The 17,256-nt window shown below is 36.7% G+C and overlaps 1 protein-coding gene across 2 annotated transcripts in view; it reads left to right on the forward strand.

The window, feature by feature from the left end:
* The window catches only part of CEP350 (centrosomal protein 350), a 155,977-nt gene that overhangs the window by 112,096 nt on the left and 26,625 nt on the right, over positions 1-17,256 (forward strand). For both annotated transcript variants that reach the window (XM_047076855.1, XM_047076856.1), the window contains exons 29-31: positions 4,237-4,448; positions 8,447-8,591; positions 14,352-14,512. In XM_047076855.1, coding sequence (XP_046932811.1) covers positions 4,237-4,448; positions 8,447-8,591; positions 14,352-14,512 — 518 coding nt within the window. The remainder of the gene's footprint in view (positions 1-4,236; positions 4,449-8,446; positions 8,592-14,351; positions 14,513-17,256) is intronic.

The raw sequence follows: 17,256 nt of genomic DNA on the forward strand, positions 1-17,256 counted from the left end.
TCAGCAAGATTTCTTCATAGGGTTTGATAAGCTCGTTTTACAATGTGTATGAAAGAACAAAGGACCAAAAAGCAAAGACACTGCTAAAGACGAACCACAAAATGGAGAACTTACATTACCAGATACCAAAACTTGTAAAAGTATAATGATTAAAACGGGATTATTTGTACAGAGATACACAAATAGACTATGAAACAGCCCAGAAAAAGACCCATGCATATGTGGAAAGTTGACTTCTGACACAGGTAACTTTGCAGAGCAGTGAAGGAAGGAGGGACTCTCCACTAAATTTGGAGGGCAGGAAAAAATGAAATTGGATCCCTACATTGACAATAGAGAAAGATCCAGCTGAAGGGTTTAAAAAAAAAAAAAAAGGCTTAACTGTGAAAATTAGAATTATGACACTTTTAGACCATAGAAGAGAATGTCTATATGACATCAAGGGGAGGGAGAGATTTCTTTAATAGGTTATACAAAGCAAAACCACAAAGGGAAATACCAATACCTTTGATTTCAATAAATTAAGAATTTGTATTCATTAATACACCATAGAGAAAGTAAAACAACAAAATAAAAAAAGATATTTGCAACACATATGACTGACAAAGGAATAGTAGAAGAACATGCAAGCAGCTCCTGTGAATCAAAAATAAAACGACAACCACATTTTAAAAATAAGGGAAAGAGCAGATAATTCACAATGAAGAACTCCAAATCATCAATAAACATCTGAAAAGATGTCACATGTATTGGTAATCAGGGCATAAAAACCATAAAGAAATACTGCTTCCCTTCCTAGGGCTACTGGAACAAATTATCACAAATTTAGTAGCTTAAAAAAAAGTTTTATTCACTCACTTCCGGGGGCCAGAAGTATAGGAGCAAGGTGTTGGCAGTGCTGTGCTCCCTCTGAAGGATCCAGGGAACAGCTCTTCCCTTCCTTCTTCCAGCTTGTGGCTATGCTGTCGGCATCTCTTGTGTCTGCCTAACTCCAGTCTCACACTCTTCTCCATGCCTGTCTGCTCCTCTTTTGTCTCGTAAGGAAACTTTCAGTGGATTTAGGGCCTACCCAGATAATTCAGGGTGATCCCATCATGAGATCCTTAATTACATCTGCAAGGACCCTTTTTTCCAAAAAGAATTGCATTCACAGGTCCAGGGGGTTAAGACATGGACATACCTTTTCCGGGACCATCATTCAGCCCATTCACAGTACCCATCAAGCCCGTAGGTATGTAGGTGGAACACGGAACTGCTGGTGTATTAATTGTTAAACCTAGTTTGGAAAACAGGTTGAAAAAAAGAGGCATTAAAAATAATAAAATCATAAAAGTGAGGTACACGTATTTTACGATTCAGCGGTTCCATTCCCAGGTATGAATCCTAGAGCAGTGGTTCTTAAAATATGGCCCAGGAAACTCTGGGGGAGTCTCTAAGATCCTTTCAGAGGATGTGGGGGTCAAAATTATTTTTATAATGATACTAACATGTTGTTTGCCTTTTTCACTGTGTTGACATTACGCTGATGTAGCAAAAATAAGGGTGAGTAAAATTGCTGACGTCTTAGCATGAGTCAAGGCAGTGGCACCAAACTGTGTTATTAGTAGCCATTGTATTCTTTGCCACTTTGTACTAACGATAACATGCCAGTTTTATGTAAGAATGCCCGGAAATAAGCACTTACAAATACTAATTTTGTTGAATCTCAACCTTTGGGTACATATCTTTTTAATACTTTGTGTGACAAAATAGGAAATATGCACAAAGCACTTGCATGTGCCGAAGGTTGGTGGCAGCTTTGAAGAAAAGCACATAATGAAGTGGTTTGAATTGCAAGCTGAACTAGCCATTTTTTTTTTTTCATGGAGTACCATTTTTACTTAAGTGTCTAAAAAACTGGTTATTCATACTTGTGTATTTGGCAGTTTCTCAGAAATAAATGAAGCAACTTTGTTCAGAGAAAACAGGGGCTACATTTATTGCCAGTGATAAAATTTAAGCTTTCAAGCAAAAATTTAGGATTTTAGAAATGCCGTTTTCCCCATCTTGAGCTGGACAGCTTTCCAATACTTAAAAGACTTTCCTGATATGATGGGTGATGATACTAATCAGGGTCATTTTTTCATATTGTGCGATAAAATGTGTCAACATTGGGAAGATCTTCAGAACTCAGTGAACCAGTGTTTTCCAAATGACCAGTGATGATTTAGAGAATCATGCATGGGTAGAAAACCCATTTAAAGTACAGAGTTGACCAAAGGATTTTAGTGTAACATCACAAAAAGTTTATTGATATGGTTTTAGATTCTACATTCCAGCTAAAATACAAGGAACTACCAATGGTCAAATTTCAGTGTAGCATCAAAAAAGAATATCCACAATTATCTGTACAGACTGTTACAATACTCTTCCCTTTTCTAATTACATATATTCTTTGAGAGGCCAGATTTTCTGCATATGCTTAAGCCAAAACAACAGATAGTCACAGATTGCAGACAGAAGCAGATAGGAGATTCCAACTGCCTTCTGTTAAGCCAGACATTACAGATATTTTAAAAAATGTAAAACAATCCCTCTCCTTTCAACTAAGCCCTTTTTTGGAAAAATGTAGTTATTTTAAAATTTAGTAAATGTCATTTATGTTAACATGTAGATTTATTACTGTTTTTAAATATTTTAATTTTTTTTCCATTTTAACTTCTAGTATGGTTAATATTGATAGATATAACCATATCTGTAACCACAGAAAAAGCTTTTTGTGGTCTTCAATGATTTTTCAGAGTATAAAGATGTCCTGAGACCAAAATGTTTAACTGCTGTCTTAGAGCAATGTTTTTCCTGTTCAACTCTCTAATTTATTAGAACTGTTGGCTTCCTTAATCATGGAAAAAGTGTTATTGGGTAAATGTGATAAGCCAAAGGCAATTTTAATGCAATTTTAATCTCATCAAATACAGCCTATGAATAGTTTAACGGTTTAATAAAGTAAAGTAACCTAAAAGAAAAAATTGAGTTGACCCTTAAACAACACAGGGATTAGGGATGCCAACCCACACACAGTCAAAAATTCATGTATAACTTTTGACTCCCCCAAAACTTTAGCAATAGCTTACTGCTAACCAGAAGGCTTACTGATAACATAAATAGCTGATTAGCCCGTATTATGTATGTTATATGTATTATATGGTACATAATATATTACAGTATCGTATTATTCTTATAATAAAATAGGATAAAGAATATGTTTTAAAAAATCATAAGGAAGAGAAAATACATTTATAGTATTGAATTGAATTGTATTTATTTTTAAAAATGCACATATAAATGGACTTGTGCAGTTCAAACCCATGTTATTCAAGGTATTGCTTATGTTAAATAAGCTTATTTTGCAGATTTCAGACCCAGAATCTTAAATGAGACTTTTAGAATTGAGTATATCAAATGTTAGCAGTACTGATGCAAAATATGATATCATCTAATTCTTGTGGGGCATTATACCTACAAAGACAAAGAAGGAAAACAATGTAAATTCTTAACATTATACAAGTATAATGTCAAGGTTTTTCTGTTTAGTGTCAAACATATTTGTTTTCTTGGAAAGAGCAAGGGTTATAACGGACAGGAAATTCCAGAGACAGGATAGTGCTAAAAATTCTGGAAGCACTAAATGAAATTCACTGTATATCTCCCATCGATCATGCAGCTCTAGTTCATTCATTATTGTTGCTATGTTACATATTATTGGCTAAATATACCACAATTTATTCATTTTACTATCTGCAGATATTTGTGTTTTTTAAACCGTGTAAATGTCTCCTACTGTATATATGCAAGATTTCTCTAGGGTGTATACCTAGGAGTGGAATTGATAGATAATGGAGTATTGTCATCTTTTCCAAGTATTGCCACATTGTTTTTCAAAGTGGTTGGACCAACTTACACTCATATATGAGAATATGAGTTGTCATTGCTCTGTAGCTTCCCAATCAGTTAGGTTGTCAGTCACTGTCATTGCTGATTATATGTTTACAGATCTCTCCTTCAGTTTGCTGTCAGCCAAAATTCTTACTTAGACTAACAGACTTTACAGTAATGTGATTCCTTAAGTGGTGGGATTAAAATTGTATCTAAATGCAATTGGTGAAATTATGCAAAAGCAAATGCAAAGTGTAGCTGTGGAAAATTTCTTTTGACCAAGACTGTGGTCTTTTTCTTGTTTTTACTCTCTCTTTGTAGAAATAGCAAGTGAAGCAGAATCTCCAGTACCTTCTTACTCTCACCTCCACAGTGAAAGCTCTATTCCAGAAGAATTGGGCAGTCCTGCTGTTGGATATATACCCTCCGAATCTATAGTTCAGGAGCAGTCAGGGAGTCCAGATCATAGTGTACTTACTGAAGAAATGGTTTTTTCACAAGAACTGGAATCTTCTACCTCTCCTAGTAAACATGTAAGTTAATGTATATTTATTCCTTAAAGCTTCTTTAGACCAAAGTCTTCTGAAAGTTATATTATTAACAGTTAACATCCTTGCAGTTAATGACAGTGTTGACTATTGCCCATACCTGTAACATACAGCATATGACATTTGAACAGGAATAAAGCTTTTCATAGATTCCTAAAGATTAATAAATATATAAATTTTAGTTTTAGTGGCAGTCGTAAAATTATATATTATTAAGTCTATTAATATTGAGGGGATAGGAAGTTCTAAAATCTTTAAAAGATAATTCAAGTTTAAATTAAACTTAAAGATAATTATAGAGGGACAATACAAGTGCTTATTAAAATCTGTATTCTGACCTATAATAGAAACAGTAAGATCTTAAACCATATCATTGTGCCTTTTCTATAATTTAGTTAATAGTTGCCCTTATAACTCATAAATCAGAATAAAGGTAATGGTTGCATTTCTTTAAGGCAGATCTGAAATGGTTATTGACTCTGAATTAGAATAATGGTCACTTCTAGAATAAGATTTTCCACATTGTCCTTAATTCTGTATTTCATTTAAAAAAAAAAATCTATCTGATGAGGGGGCCTGAGTGACTCAGTCTGTTAAGTGTCCAGCTCTTGATTTTGGCTCAGGTCACGATCTCACAGTTTGTGGGATCAAGCCCTGCGTCGAGCTCTGTCCTGACAGCTCAGAGCCTGCTTGGGATTCTCTCTCTCCCTGTCTCCAGCCCCTCCTCCCCCGCCCCTCTCAAACTAAATAAATAAAACTAAAAAAAACCCAAAACCTATCTGATAAAAACTTAAGCTTAGAAACTTAACTGTGTTTCTTTTTAAAATTGATTTTTTAAAGCCTACAAAGGAATTAGCATAATATTATTAAATATTAAGTGAACATAAACTTTGTTAAAGTCTCTGTCTAAAAAAAGGAACCCATTTAATTTCAAAATGGAGTATCTTTTGATAGAGTCTTCATTTCACTGTGGATGTGAAGAATGAATTGCATTTCCTCTATTGAAAAATCAGATTTATGTGTGTTATAGCACCTGAAAGATTTGGGGGAAAACATTTTTTATCCAGTGATCCAATGAAGAACCTATTCTGTGCTGTGTAGCAAAATATTCCAATGCCTTGGGCACATACTTGAAAGCAGAGTTTTTAGATTATAAAAGGCTTCTAATTAAATTAGCAAATTCTGGGGCGCCTGGGTGGCGCAGTCGGTTGAGCCTCCGACTTCAGCCAGGTCACGATCTCGCGGTCCGTGAGTTCGAGCCCCGCGTCAGGCTCTGGGCTGATGGCTCAGAGCCTGGAGCCTGTTTCCGATTCTGTGTCTCCCTCTCTCTCTGCCCGTCCCCCGTTCATGCTCTGTCTCTCTCTGTCCCAAAAATAAATAAACGTTGAAAAAAAAAAATTAAATAAATAAATAAATAAATAAATTAGCAAATTCTTAGTTATTATGTGAAAATAGGCTTGTATACATAAACGTAGCATGGAATTTACAACCAAACTATGCTTTTTGACACAATCTTAATATTACTTCCTGTGAATTGGTTAAATCCCACCTAGCATTGTTATTGACATTCAAAATAGGCTGATCAAACACTAAAAATTAGTTTTTTTCCTGACAAGCGAATATGGCAAAGAAATAAAACTAGTGTGTCTTAAAGTGATTTTTTATAACTGGGGCACCTGGGTGGCTCAGTTGGTTGAGTGTCCGACTTCAGCTCAGGTCATGATCTTGCAGTTCGTGGGTTTGGACCCTGGGTCAGGCTCTGTGCTGACAGCTCGGAGCCTGGAGCCTGCTTCAGATTCTGTGTTTCCCTCTTACTCTGCCCCTCCCCTGGTCGGCCTCTCTCTTTCTCTCTCAAAAATAAACATTAAAAAATGTTTAAGTTATTTTTATTTTTATTAAAAAAAATTTTTTTTAACGTTTATTATTGAGAGACAGAGAGAGACAGAGTGGGAGCAGGGGAGGGACAGAGAGAGGATGAGACACAGACTCTGAGGCAGGGTCCAGGCTCTGAGCTGTCAGCATAGTGCCCGACGCGGCGCTCGAACTCACAAACTGTGAGACCATGACCTGAGCCGAAGTCGGACCCCCAATCGACTGAGCCACCCAGGCGCCCCTAGTGATTTTTATAATAAAAAACTAATACTTACTCGTGCTTACTTACCAAGTGCCAGCTAATATGCCAATGCCTTATGTGGATTATCCTCACAAGAAATCTAGAGGTACTGTTTTAAGCCCCACTCTGAAGCTCAGTGGGCTAGGAAGCCTGCCCAAATTCACAGATACAGGAAGTGATGATAGCCAGGAATCAAATTAGATATTCCCACTTCCTCCTGGTGGCAGGATAGAAATGATGTCCTTTATAATCTCTTGTAGACAGTCTTCTTACACTTTGTTTTCTTCCCTTCCTCCTTCCCTCCCTTCTTTCCTTCCTTCTTCAAAATAGTACATATTTAGTATTTAAAAAAAATTTTTTTTAATTTTATTTTAGAGAAAGAGAGTGTGTGAGCAAGGGAGAAGGGCAGAAGGAAAGAGAGAGAAAATGAGAGAGAGAGAGAGAGAGAGAGAGAGAGAGAATATCTCAAGCAGGCTCCACTCTCAGCACAGAGCCTGATGTGGGGCTCAATCCCATGATGCTGGATTCATGACCTGAGCTGAAGTCAGGTCATGAGCATTGGGACGCTCAACTGACCGAACCCCCCAGGCACCCCCGTATTTAGTATGTTTAAAGTTTTTTTTTTCAGTTTTATTGAGATATAATTGATACACAACACTGTATAAGTTTAAAGTGTACAGCATAATGGCTTGGCATACATACATTGGGAAATGATTGCCACAATAAGTTTGGTTAACATCTCTCACCTCATAAAATTAAAAAAAATTTTCCCTTGTAACAAGAACTTTTATGCTCCTCCCTTAGCAACTTTCACATATACCACACAGCAATGTTTAACTCTAGTCATCCCATTTTACATTACATTCCCTAGGACTTATGTATTTTATAACTGGAAGTTTGTACCCTTCCCACCTTCACCCAATTTCCCCACAACCCCCACGTCTGGTAACCACAAATCTGATCTCTTTTTCTATGAGTTGAGTTTTTTTGTTTTTTTTTTTTTAGATTCTACACATAAGTGAGATCGTACAGTATTTATCTTTCTCTGTCTAACTTATTCCCCTTAGCATAATGCCCTCATGGTTCATCCATGTTGCAAATGGCAGGATTTCCTTCTTTCTTTACAGCTGAATAGTGTGTTCCTGTGTGTGTGTGTGTGCGCGTCCATGCGTGCACATGCACGTGCACTTGTGCACACATGCACCACATTTTCTTTATCATTTATCTGTCAATGGAGAATTCCCATATGATCCAGCAACTCCACTTCTGGGTGGAGTCTTCTGAAGGAAATGAAATCACTATGTCGAAAAGATATCTGCACTCCCGTGTTTAGAATTTTTTTAATTAAAAAAAATAAATGAATAAGGGGGTAACTATCACTTATACAATAGCCACTCCTACTTTATTTGTTTTTTAATTTTTTTTTTAACGTTTATTTATTTTTGAGACAGAGAGAGACAGAGCATGAACGGGGGAGGGTCAGAGAGAGGGAGACACAGAATCTGAAACAGGCTCCAGGCTCTGAGCTGTCAGCACAGAGCCCGACGCAGGGCTCGAACTCACGGACCGCGACATCATGACCTGAGCCGAAGTCGGCCGCTTAACCGACTGAGCCACCCAGGCTCCCCCTCCTCCTACTTTATTTTAAACCTCTCTAAAAAGCATGCTTCTCTGTAACTTTTTTGTATAACTTAAAAAAAATTGAGGTCGATTTATCCTTTGTATAATTTGTAAACTGTTTTTACTTTTTATGTCATAGAATTACTTAACACTCTTTGTATATATTATTAACTGCTTGGTATGTCAAATGCTAACTGGATTTTACAACTGTATCACAAAACACTTCCCATTTGGTTTTCTGTTTGAACAGTCACCTCCCAAAAGCTGCACATCAGTATCAAAGCAGGAGTCTAGCAAAGGAAGTCATAGGACTGGAGGACAGTATCGTCTACCTATCAAGTCCCATCAACACTGTTCTAGTTGGTCAGATGAGTCATTATCTATGACACAGTCAGGTAAGAGTAATAACAAGGAGTTTTCTTTGTATTATATTTGAATACCTCTTTAATAAGCTTTGTCTGTCCATATGTTAGTGTAATGTTATCCTTTCTCTCATTTGTAAAGGCTTTTTTCTTGCCAAGAGTAAATCACATAATTCAGTGCTTTTCATTGATAATTAATTATTTCCCTAATTACACAAAATGTGACAAACTGTTATATTCTTGGGTTGTTAATGGGCAAGTCATTTATTCATCAGACATTTGTTGAATATTTTTTTCTATGTGCCAGACACTGCTTATGTGTTCCCATAGTGCTCTGTGCATCAGCTTATACCAGACAGCATATAAATTGTAACCAGACTTTACCCAGCAGGTCTCCCCTACTAGCATATAGACTTCTGGAAAGGAGAGTCTAATTTATTAATAATTGGTGGCACCAGGACCTACCAGGTACTTTGCATTGCACATGGCAGGTATTTATTAAATGCTCCTTTCTTTTTTTTTTTTTTTTTTTAATGTTTATTCATTTTTGAGAGAGACAGAGACAGAATGCGAGTGGGTTAGGGGTAGAGAGAGAGGGAGACACAGAAGCCAAAGCGGGCTCCAGGCTCTGAGCCGTCAGCTCAGAGCCCGACGCGGGGCTCGAACTCACAAGCTGTGAGATCATGACCTGAGCCAAAGTCGGATGCTCAACCGACTGAGCCACCCAGGAGCCCCTTAAGTGTTTCTTGAATGAATTAATGATGACCATGGAGAGAGAGAGGAGGAGGTAGGGCAGGATAGCCTAAGTTTCAAAGGAGGGAAGGTAGAGAATCAACTGCACATGGCAGTGGGGAACATTGTCTATTCTCCTATAGTCTCTGTTCTGCTTTAAAACTCTGTGCTATTAGATTATGAAACCATGAACAGCCTCTATTCTGTAAGACTTCAGTGTACACAAGATCTGATCTTGGGAAGCATGTCTATACAGGCAACGCTCAGTTTATGAGAATTCCAAGGAAGGTTAACGCTATATTGAGTGTATGCCTTTTGAGCTCATTTTTAGTTTTCATTTGAGAGTAGACATTTAATAAAGAAAAAGTGAAAAATATTATTCTGTTTTTGGTCTTTGATCCTATTCTGTACCCCCTGTTTTCAGTGTTTCAAATGATAATAAATCATTGGAGGTTCCCACACCCATATTTTTAAATCACCCTTGTTTTTGAATAACAGCATAATATTTCAAAGAGTAGATATACCATAACTTATTTAAATATTTCCCTAGTGATGATCATTTAGATTTTGTCAAAATTGCCAATAATGTTTTTTTTAAATTTAATTTTATTTTTTTTTTTAATTTACATCCAAATTAGTTAGCATATAGTGCAACAATGATTTCAGGAGTAGATGCCTTAGTGCCCCTTACCCATTTAGCCCATCCCCCCTCCCACAACCCCTCCAGCAACCCTCAATTTGTTCTCCCTATTTATGAGTCTCTTCTATTTTGTCCCCCTCCCTGTTTTTATATTATCTTTGTTTCCGTTCTCTTATGTTCATCTGTTTTGTCCCTTAAAGTCCTCATATGAGTGAAGTCATATGATATTTGTCTTTCTCTGACTAATTTCACTTAGTATAATACCCTCTGGTTCCGTACACATAGTTGCAAATGGCAAGGTTTCATTCTTTTTGATTGCTGAGTAATACTCCATTGTATATATATACCACAACTTCTTTATCCATTCATCCATCGATGGACATTTGGGCTCTTTCCATACTTTGGCTATTGTTGATAGTGCTGCTCTAAACATGGGGGTGCATGTGTCCCTTCAAAATAGCACACCTGTATCCCGTGGATAAATGCCTAGTAGTGCAATTGCTGGGTTGTAGGGTAGTTCTATTTTCAGTTTTTTGAGGAAGTGTTTTCCAGAGTATCTGCACCAGCTTACATTCCCAGCCAGTAAAGTTGTAATGAACATCTTCTTGTGGAATATTTCAGTAAGAATAAATTCTTAGAAATGAGATTACTAGCTCAAGCCAGTTGAAGAATGTTGTATATCATATTTGTTGAATATTATTATTTTTATGTATTTGCTTTGAGGTACTCTGGCAAAAAGTTACTACCAGTGTAGTAACATGTCAGTAGACATAAACTTGATACTTGAAAACATGGATTTAGGGGTGCCTGAGTGGCTCAGTCGGTTAAGTGTCTGACTTTGGCTCAGGGCATGATCTCATGGCTTCTGAGTTCAAGCCCTGCATTGGGCTCTATGCTGACAGCTCAGAGCCTGGAGCCTGCTTTCTGATTCTGTGTTTCCCTCTCTCTCTGCCCCTCCCCGACTCATTCTCTGTCTCTCTCTCTCAGAAATAAATAAACATTAAAAAATAAAAAAAAAAAAAACAACTCTGAATTCATATCTTAGCTCTACTACTTACTGGTGACTTTCTTCAGCTTTCTTTCCCATATTGGATAGTCTTTTCCATCTGTTCAGTGGAATAATACTGTAACCAGCCTTGCATGAGTTACAGACTAAGGATTAATAATGTTAATAAGATACTGTTTTATTGGTAAAACATACTCAAGTGAGAATAGTTTTAGAAAAATAGCTCTGAGATTTCTAAACTCCAGATGCCATCTGCCTATTGATGATGACATCATTAAATGCAATGTTTATGGAAGTGGTCAGTTTTAATGTAGTGGAGTTATATAAGCCTTTCTCAAGTGATAAAGAATTTATCAGCCAAATTATTAGAGGCTGCCTGTGTGAAATAATCAGAAACTTAATTTTTTCTATTAGATCATTCTGTCCATCAGGTTATTCTGTCTTGACGTTAGTTTAAACAAACCGAAATATCATTTACCTGTCCCCTCCTCTCTCCGTCACCACCCAAAAAAACCTTGTAGGAGATAATTCCATAAAGGCAATAAATTCATTCAGTGAGTTGTTTGGGTTAAAAAAAAAATTCTAGAGATTTTTAGATGTTACTAATGATGAATTTTTTAAAATGTTTATTTTAGAGAGAGAGAGAGCGAGCACGAGCACATGCAAGTGGGGGAGGCGCAGAGAGATAGGGAGACGTAGAATCCAAAGCAGGCTCCAGGCTCCAAGCTGTTAGCACAGAGCCCCACACGGGCTCTAACTCACAAACCACGAGATCATGACTTGAGCCAAAGTCAGATGCTTAACCGACTGAGCCACACAGGCACCCCGTTACTAATGATGAATATTATGCAGTAATACTATATTTGGGCAGGTATATAATGTATTCCCACTCATTCTCATAGACTTTTATTTATTTAATTTCTACCTTTCATTTGTACACTTTTGGCTTCTTTAGTACTTAAAAATAGAAACATTTCCCAAGGTCTTTCATCTAAAAACTCCCAAGTTTCTCATCAACTACTTTTAAATCTTCACAAGCATAGATGATACATATTTTTATTAGAAAAGTCACTGCTGGCAGGGCACCTGGGTGGCTGAGTCAGTTAAGCGTCTGACTTCGGCTCAGGTTATGATCTCACAGTTTGTGGGTTTGAGTCCCGCATCGGGCTCTGTGCTGACAGCTCAGAGCCTAGAGCCTGCTTCAGATTCTGTCTCCCTCCCCCTGCTCATGCTCTTTTTCTCAAAAATAAATAAACATTAAAAAAATTACAAAAAGAAAAAGAAAAATCACTGCTGGCATGTGCAATTTTTAAAATATATTAATTTGAAGGCAAGACTACACTGTATGTTAGCTAACTTGACAATAAATTATTAAATATGTATATGCTAATTTAAAATAATCATTTTGGGAGAGGGGCAAGGTTGAAACTAAGTATGTGGGAGTATAGTGATTCCCCCCCACAATTTTATCAAAGTCTTCAAATTTTATCCCTGTCTTGAGGTTTGGAAGCACATAAAAGCTTATCCAGCTAAAAGAAGCTCAGTTTTTAGAAGATGCAAGGATATGGGTTTATACTTCATTTTAGAAACATTTTAACTTTTAGGTCAACCTGCAGTCCTACCCCAAATTATTACACTAGAATCATCAATTGAATCTCTGCAAAGGGCTCAGAACCTTTTAACCCTGAAAGCAATTGATTCTTTTCTTCAGCAATTAGAAGAAAACATAAGGGAGATACTCAGTGGCTCTCTTCTCACCACCAGCATTTTTAGTTTTAGATTGGAAAATCTGTTACCTAAAATATAGCTGCATAAAATGTTTGTTTTATATGAGTATTACTCTTACCACCATTTTTTGAGCTTTTATGGTAGTTCAGTTGCTGTGCTGTGTGCTTTGTACACCTTATTTAATCTACACATCAATTCTAGAAGTCAGCAGGGGTCAAACTTACCTTACCAATTACCAGTAACAGATCCAGAGTTGAAAATGGCCTTTATTATTATGCTATTTTATGAGTGTTGATCGATAAATAGTGAGCTTTGCCCATGCTAAGGACTCACGATGATGCCACCAGTGGTATAAGATGGGTATTACTTTCCTGAGGTACCTAAAGTTAGCAACATAGAAGTGACAGGAACTTAGATTTCATTATTTCTAATCCAGATATTGGGATCATTCTATTAAAAAAGACTATAATCCTTTTTCATTTAAATAAGTTCCATAACTAGTTCTTACGCAATTTAATCTGAAGTACCTGAAAAAAAACCTGGTTATTTATGGTTTAATGTTGTAGCATACATTTGAGTCTTCAGATTTTATACAATAGTATTTCTATTGTAATAGTATTTCTATGGCTATTAAATGTCTCACTCGACATTAGTGTGTGGAAATGATATTATTACTTGATTTGGGGAGGAGGTGTGAGGAATAATCATTTTTATTCTGCGCAATTTCCATGTGTAGTGAAATAAGCAGCATCTTTTTTTTTTAATTTTTTTTTAACATTTATTCATTTTTGAGAGACAGAGAGAGACAGAGCATGAGTGGGGAAGGGGCAGAGAGAGGGAGACACAGAATCGGAAGCAGGCTCCAGGCTCTGAGCCATCAGCCCAGAGCCTGACGCGGGGCTCGAACTCACGGACCGTGAGATCATGACCTGAGCCGAAGTCGGCCGCTCAGCCGACTGAGCCACCCAGGCGCCCCAAGCAGCATCTTTAAATGACAGTATTTTCATAGCATGTATGTGACACTTATTATAATGAAATGTCTTTTTCATGATTTTGCTGTGACTGGACATCTACTTTGTATGTGCGTGTATATGTGTAGGGAACTGTTGGGAAGAAAATAAGATTTAACTAGCTTCATTTTAGCTATTTTAAATATTTTAAGAGCTTCTAAAGAAAGGTTATAGCAGAGTATATTTCTTTATAATTTCTTTCTTTCCTTTTATATGGTATTAAGACATCAACTGATGATTCACAGTCAGTGTAAAATGGCAAAGTTTCATTTTTATTTTAATAGGACTTAAAAACTATTAATAGCTAAGGGGAAGGAAAGATAAATATGTTTCTCTTGTCACCAGGAAATAATTCCTCACAATGCCCAAATTTCACTAGCTTAAAAGTTCTCAATTTCCGGTTGTTTATCTCATCAAGATAGGGTATCTTAAGATTTATTTGAGGTTTCAAATAGTACAATTAGAAAGTGAAAATAAGTAGGAAGGACCAACCGCCCAGTATATTTCAGGGAAAGGAGAGATGCAAATCACTAATAAATTTTTTTTCAAAAGCTCCAATTCCTTAATTTTAAATGTTAGATTGACTGTAAGTGTAGTATCACCTTGCTGCTTTCATTAGTAGTTATTAAGTTAACTTCATTCTCAAGTTAAAATGAAAGATTTTATTTCCCTTTCAGAAACAACATCTGACCAAAGTGACATTGAAGGTAGGATCAGAGCCCTAAAGGATGAGCTGCGGAAAAGAAAATCAGTTGTGGACCAGCTGAAGAAGGAACAGAGAAAACGGCAGAAGGAAAGACTGAAAGCCCAAGAAGCCAGTCTGATCAAACAGTTAGAGGTTAGACATAGGAAGGGGTTCAGTATCAAGGCTAATGTATATTGAAGCCTAAAATGTTTTTTAAATGTTGTTAATAAAGTAATGGCGTAGAATTTTTCATTATTAGTTTGGTGCCACATTTTAACCTCTTTTTAAAAGAAATCCAAGGTTATCTAAACAAACTCTTGCTTAAAGCGTTAAATATTAAAATAATAAATCTTGGGGTGCCTGGGTGGCTCAGTCGGTTGGGCATCTGACTTTGGCTCAGGTCATGATCTCGTGGTTCATGAGTTCGATCCCCACATCAGGCTCTGTGCTGACAGCTCGGAGCCTGGAGCCTGCTTTGGATTCTGTGTCTTTCTCTCTCTCTCCCCCTCCCCTGCTCATGCTCTGTCTCTGTCTGTCTCAAAAATAAATAAAACATTAAATAAAAAAATAAATCTTATAGCATCAAGTATTAAGTAAATATTCTTAAAATCAAATTAAAATAAGAGGTTTTTTTCTTAAATAAGAAAGATTAGGCCTGTGAAAGATTGAAATTCACGCCCTCTTAAGCAAAGAATCATTAGATGAATAATTCTGTAAAAAAAGATAAATAATTCTAGCTATTGAAACTGTTACTGCCTTTTTAAAAACAATTTGTTTTTTTTTAAGCAGAATGATGTTTCATGCCACATTGTCCTATTTGAATGGCTCAGAAGTGATAATTCTAAACTAGACTTCTCCCATGCTCTAGCAGCCTTCCCTGATTCTGCCCCAGCTGGAAACCTGGTTTTGATATTTCCTCATTCTGTTTTCTCTTATCCTTTTGGTTACCAGATCTCACTGGTACTTTTTTTTTTTTTTTTATGAGTCTGCTTGCTTTTTCCATTCCAGCTGCCATCGAGCCGACTGGGGCCTCATGACCCCTTATCTCTGCTCTCTGCATGGCCTCTTAAATGCCCCTGTCTCTGTTGCTTCCCTAATACTTGCATACCTTCTGCCAGCCTAGTGTTCCTAAAATGCCACATTCATCATAGAATCAATCTGAACGTCCTGCTCCTCGCAAGAATCCCTTCTCACGGCATCACCAGAGAAGACCATTCAGCTTCTACCTGAACACTTCCAATAATAGGAAGTCTCAAAATTTCAAGGCAGTTGATTTCATTGTAGGATTCTAGGTTCTGTAAATGTTAAAAATCTTTTGGTTCTGTTAGTCAGTATTTCTGTCCTTTCAATGGTCCTTGTTGTGGTAACACCAAATATGTATTCCTCCTACATCTATTAATTTAGTCATCAAATATTTAAGTGCCTATTTGTATGCCAGAATTCAGCTAATGACTTTACATGTATTCATTTTATCCTCAAGCAACAGTGGCTTTACTGTCTACAGTTTTACGGATGAGGAAATTGAGTTTCAGGGAGAGTAATGCTATTCAGGGACACACCACTCAGAAGTGGTAAAGCTAGATTTTAATAGATCTCTAATTCTAAATTTTGTGTCCTATCTTCCACATAGAAAACAGGGCTGCTGACAGATGTGGAGAAAATAGACATTCACACAGGTACACAATACAGAGATGGGAACAGGGACTGTAACTTGCACAGATGTTTAGAAGTAAGGGAAGTGCTTAAGGTAGAATAGCCATACTGGCAAGTTCCTGGTGGAAAATAGTGGGAAACAAAATTTCAAAAATAAAGATCATGTTCAGGGTCTTAGAATCAGACGGATGAGTTTGGACTTCAAGTCAGTAGTCTTCAACGTGACCACACGTTAGAATTAACTGGGGAGCTCTTTGAAAAATACAAATATCCAGTCTCCCTCCCAGAGGGATTAATAATCTAGGGTGGGACCCAGAATTTAAAAGCACTAGTGTAAGGTAATGGAGAGCCATTGAAAATTAAATGAAATACTATTAGATTGAATAGCATTGCTCAAAATTCTTCATTAATGGATATGCCAGCCAGAAGGGTCTCTAGAGAAGTGCCATAGGATCCATCTCATTCAACATTTTACTAGATGGTTTACAGACAAAAGAAAGTTGTGTATTTAGGTTTTAGAATTATAGTATATGGTGGAGAAAAACATAATATATATAGCATTTCATATAAAAAATCTTTGGGAGTTTATTTAATCACAGATGTGATAAGTCAACTACATCCATGTAAGTATAGCTTTCAGGTCTGAGAAGTTATAGTCCTCATATATACCTAGCTAGCTAGACCATCTAGCTTTGGTGTGTGTTTAATACCAGAAGTTACTTTACCAAAACATTGAAAATTTAGAGGATATGGATAGTGAAAGTTGTAAAAGTAGGGATTTCAGCCCAAGTTTTAGGGATCTGTAGCAACTGAGTAGCATCCATATGGTCATTCATTCATTCTATGATGTTGACTGGCAGCCTGTTTGGGGCCAAACACTGAGTAGGTACTGGATATACAGTGTTAAACAAAACAGCTATAGTCTCAAATAGAGATATAAAAGTAGGGATTTTAGCCCAGAAATCTAAGAAATATAATAGATAAAGGACTTCCCTTAGATTTCACCCAAATCAGAATTATACATTAGTGTTTATAGAATGGCTGATAACATTTTTTGTAATTCTGAACTATCATGTTCTCTAATCACAGCCTTCCTTCTTCAGGATTTGTATTCCCAAGGATTTGTATTCCCAAGAAGCTGCCATTGAACTCTGCGTAATGCCTAAACTTCTTAAAAATAACATGGAAGTATTAGGACACCCTTAAAAGAATAATTACATAGTCAGCTAAAGAAGTTTTGTAAT

This window comes from Lynx rufus, unplaced genomic scaffold, assembly GCF_022079265.1.
Source record: "Lynx rufus isolate CCGP_SWC_20201006 ecotype Redwood Valley unplaced genomic scaffold, mLynRuf1.p SCAF_15, whole genome shotgun sequence".
NCBI classification, from domain to species: domain Eukaryota; kingdom Metazoa; phylum Chordata; class Mammalia; order Carnivora; family Felidae; genus Lynx; species Lynx rufus.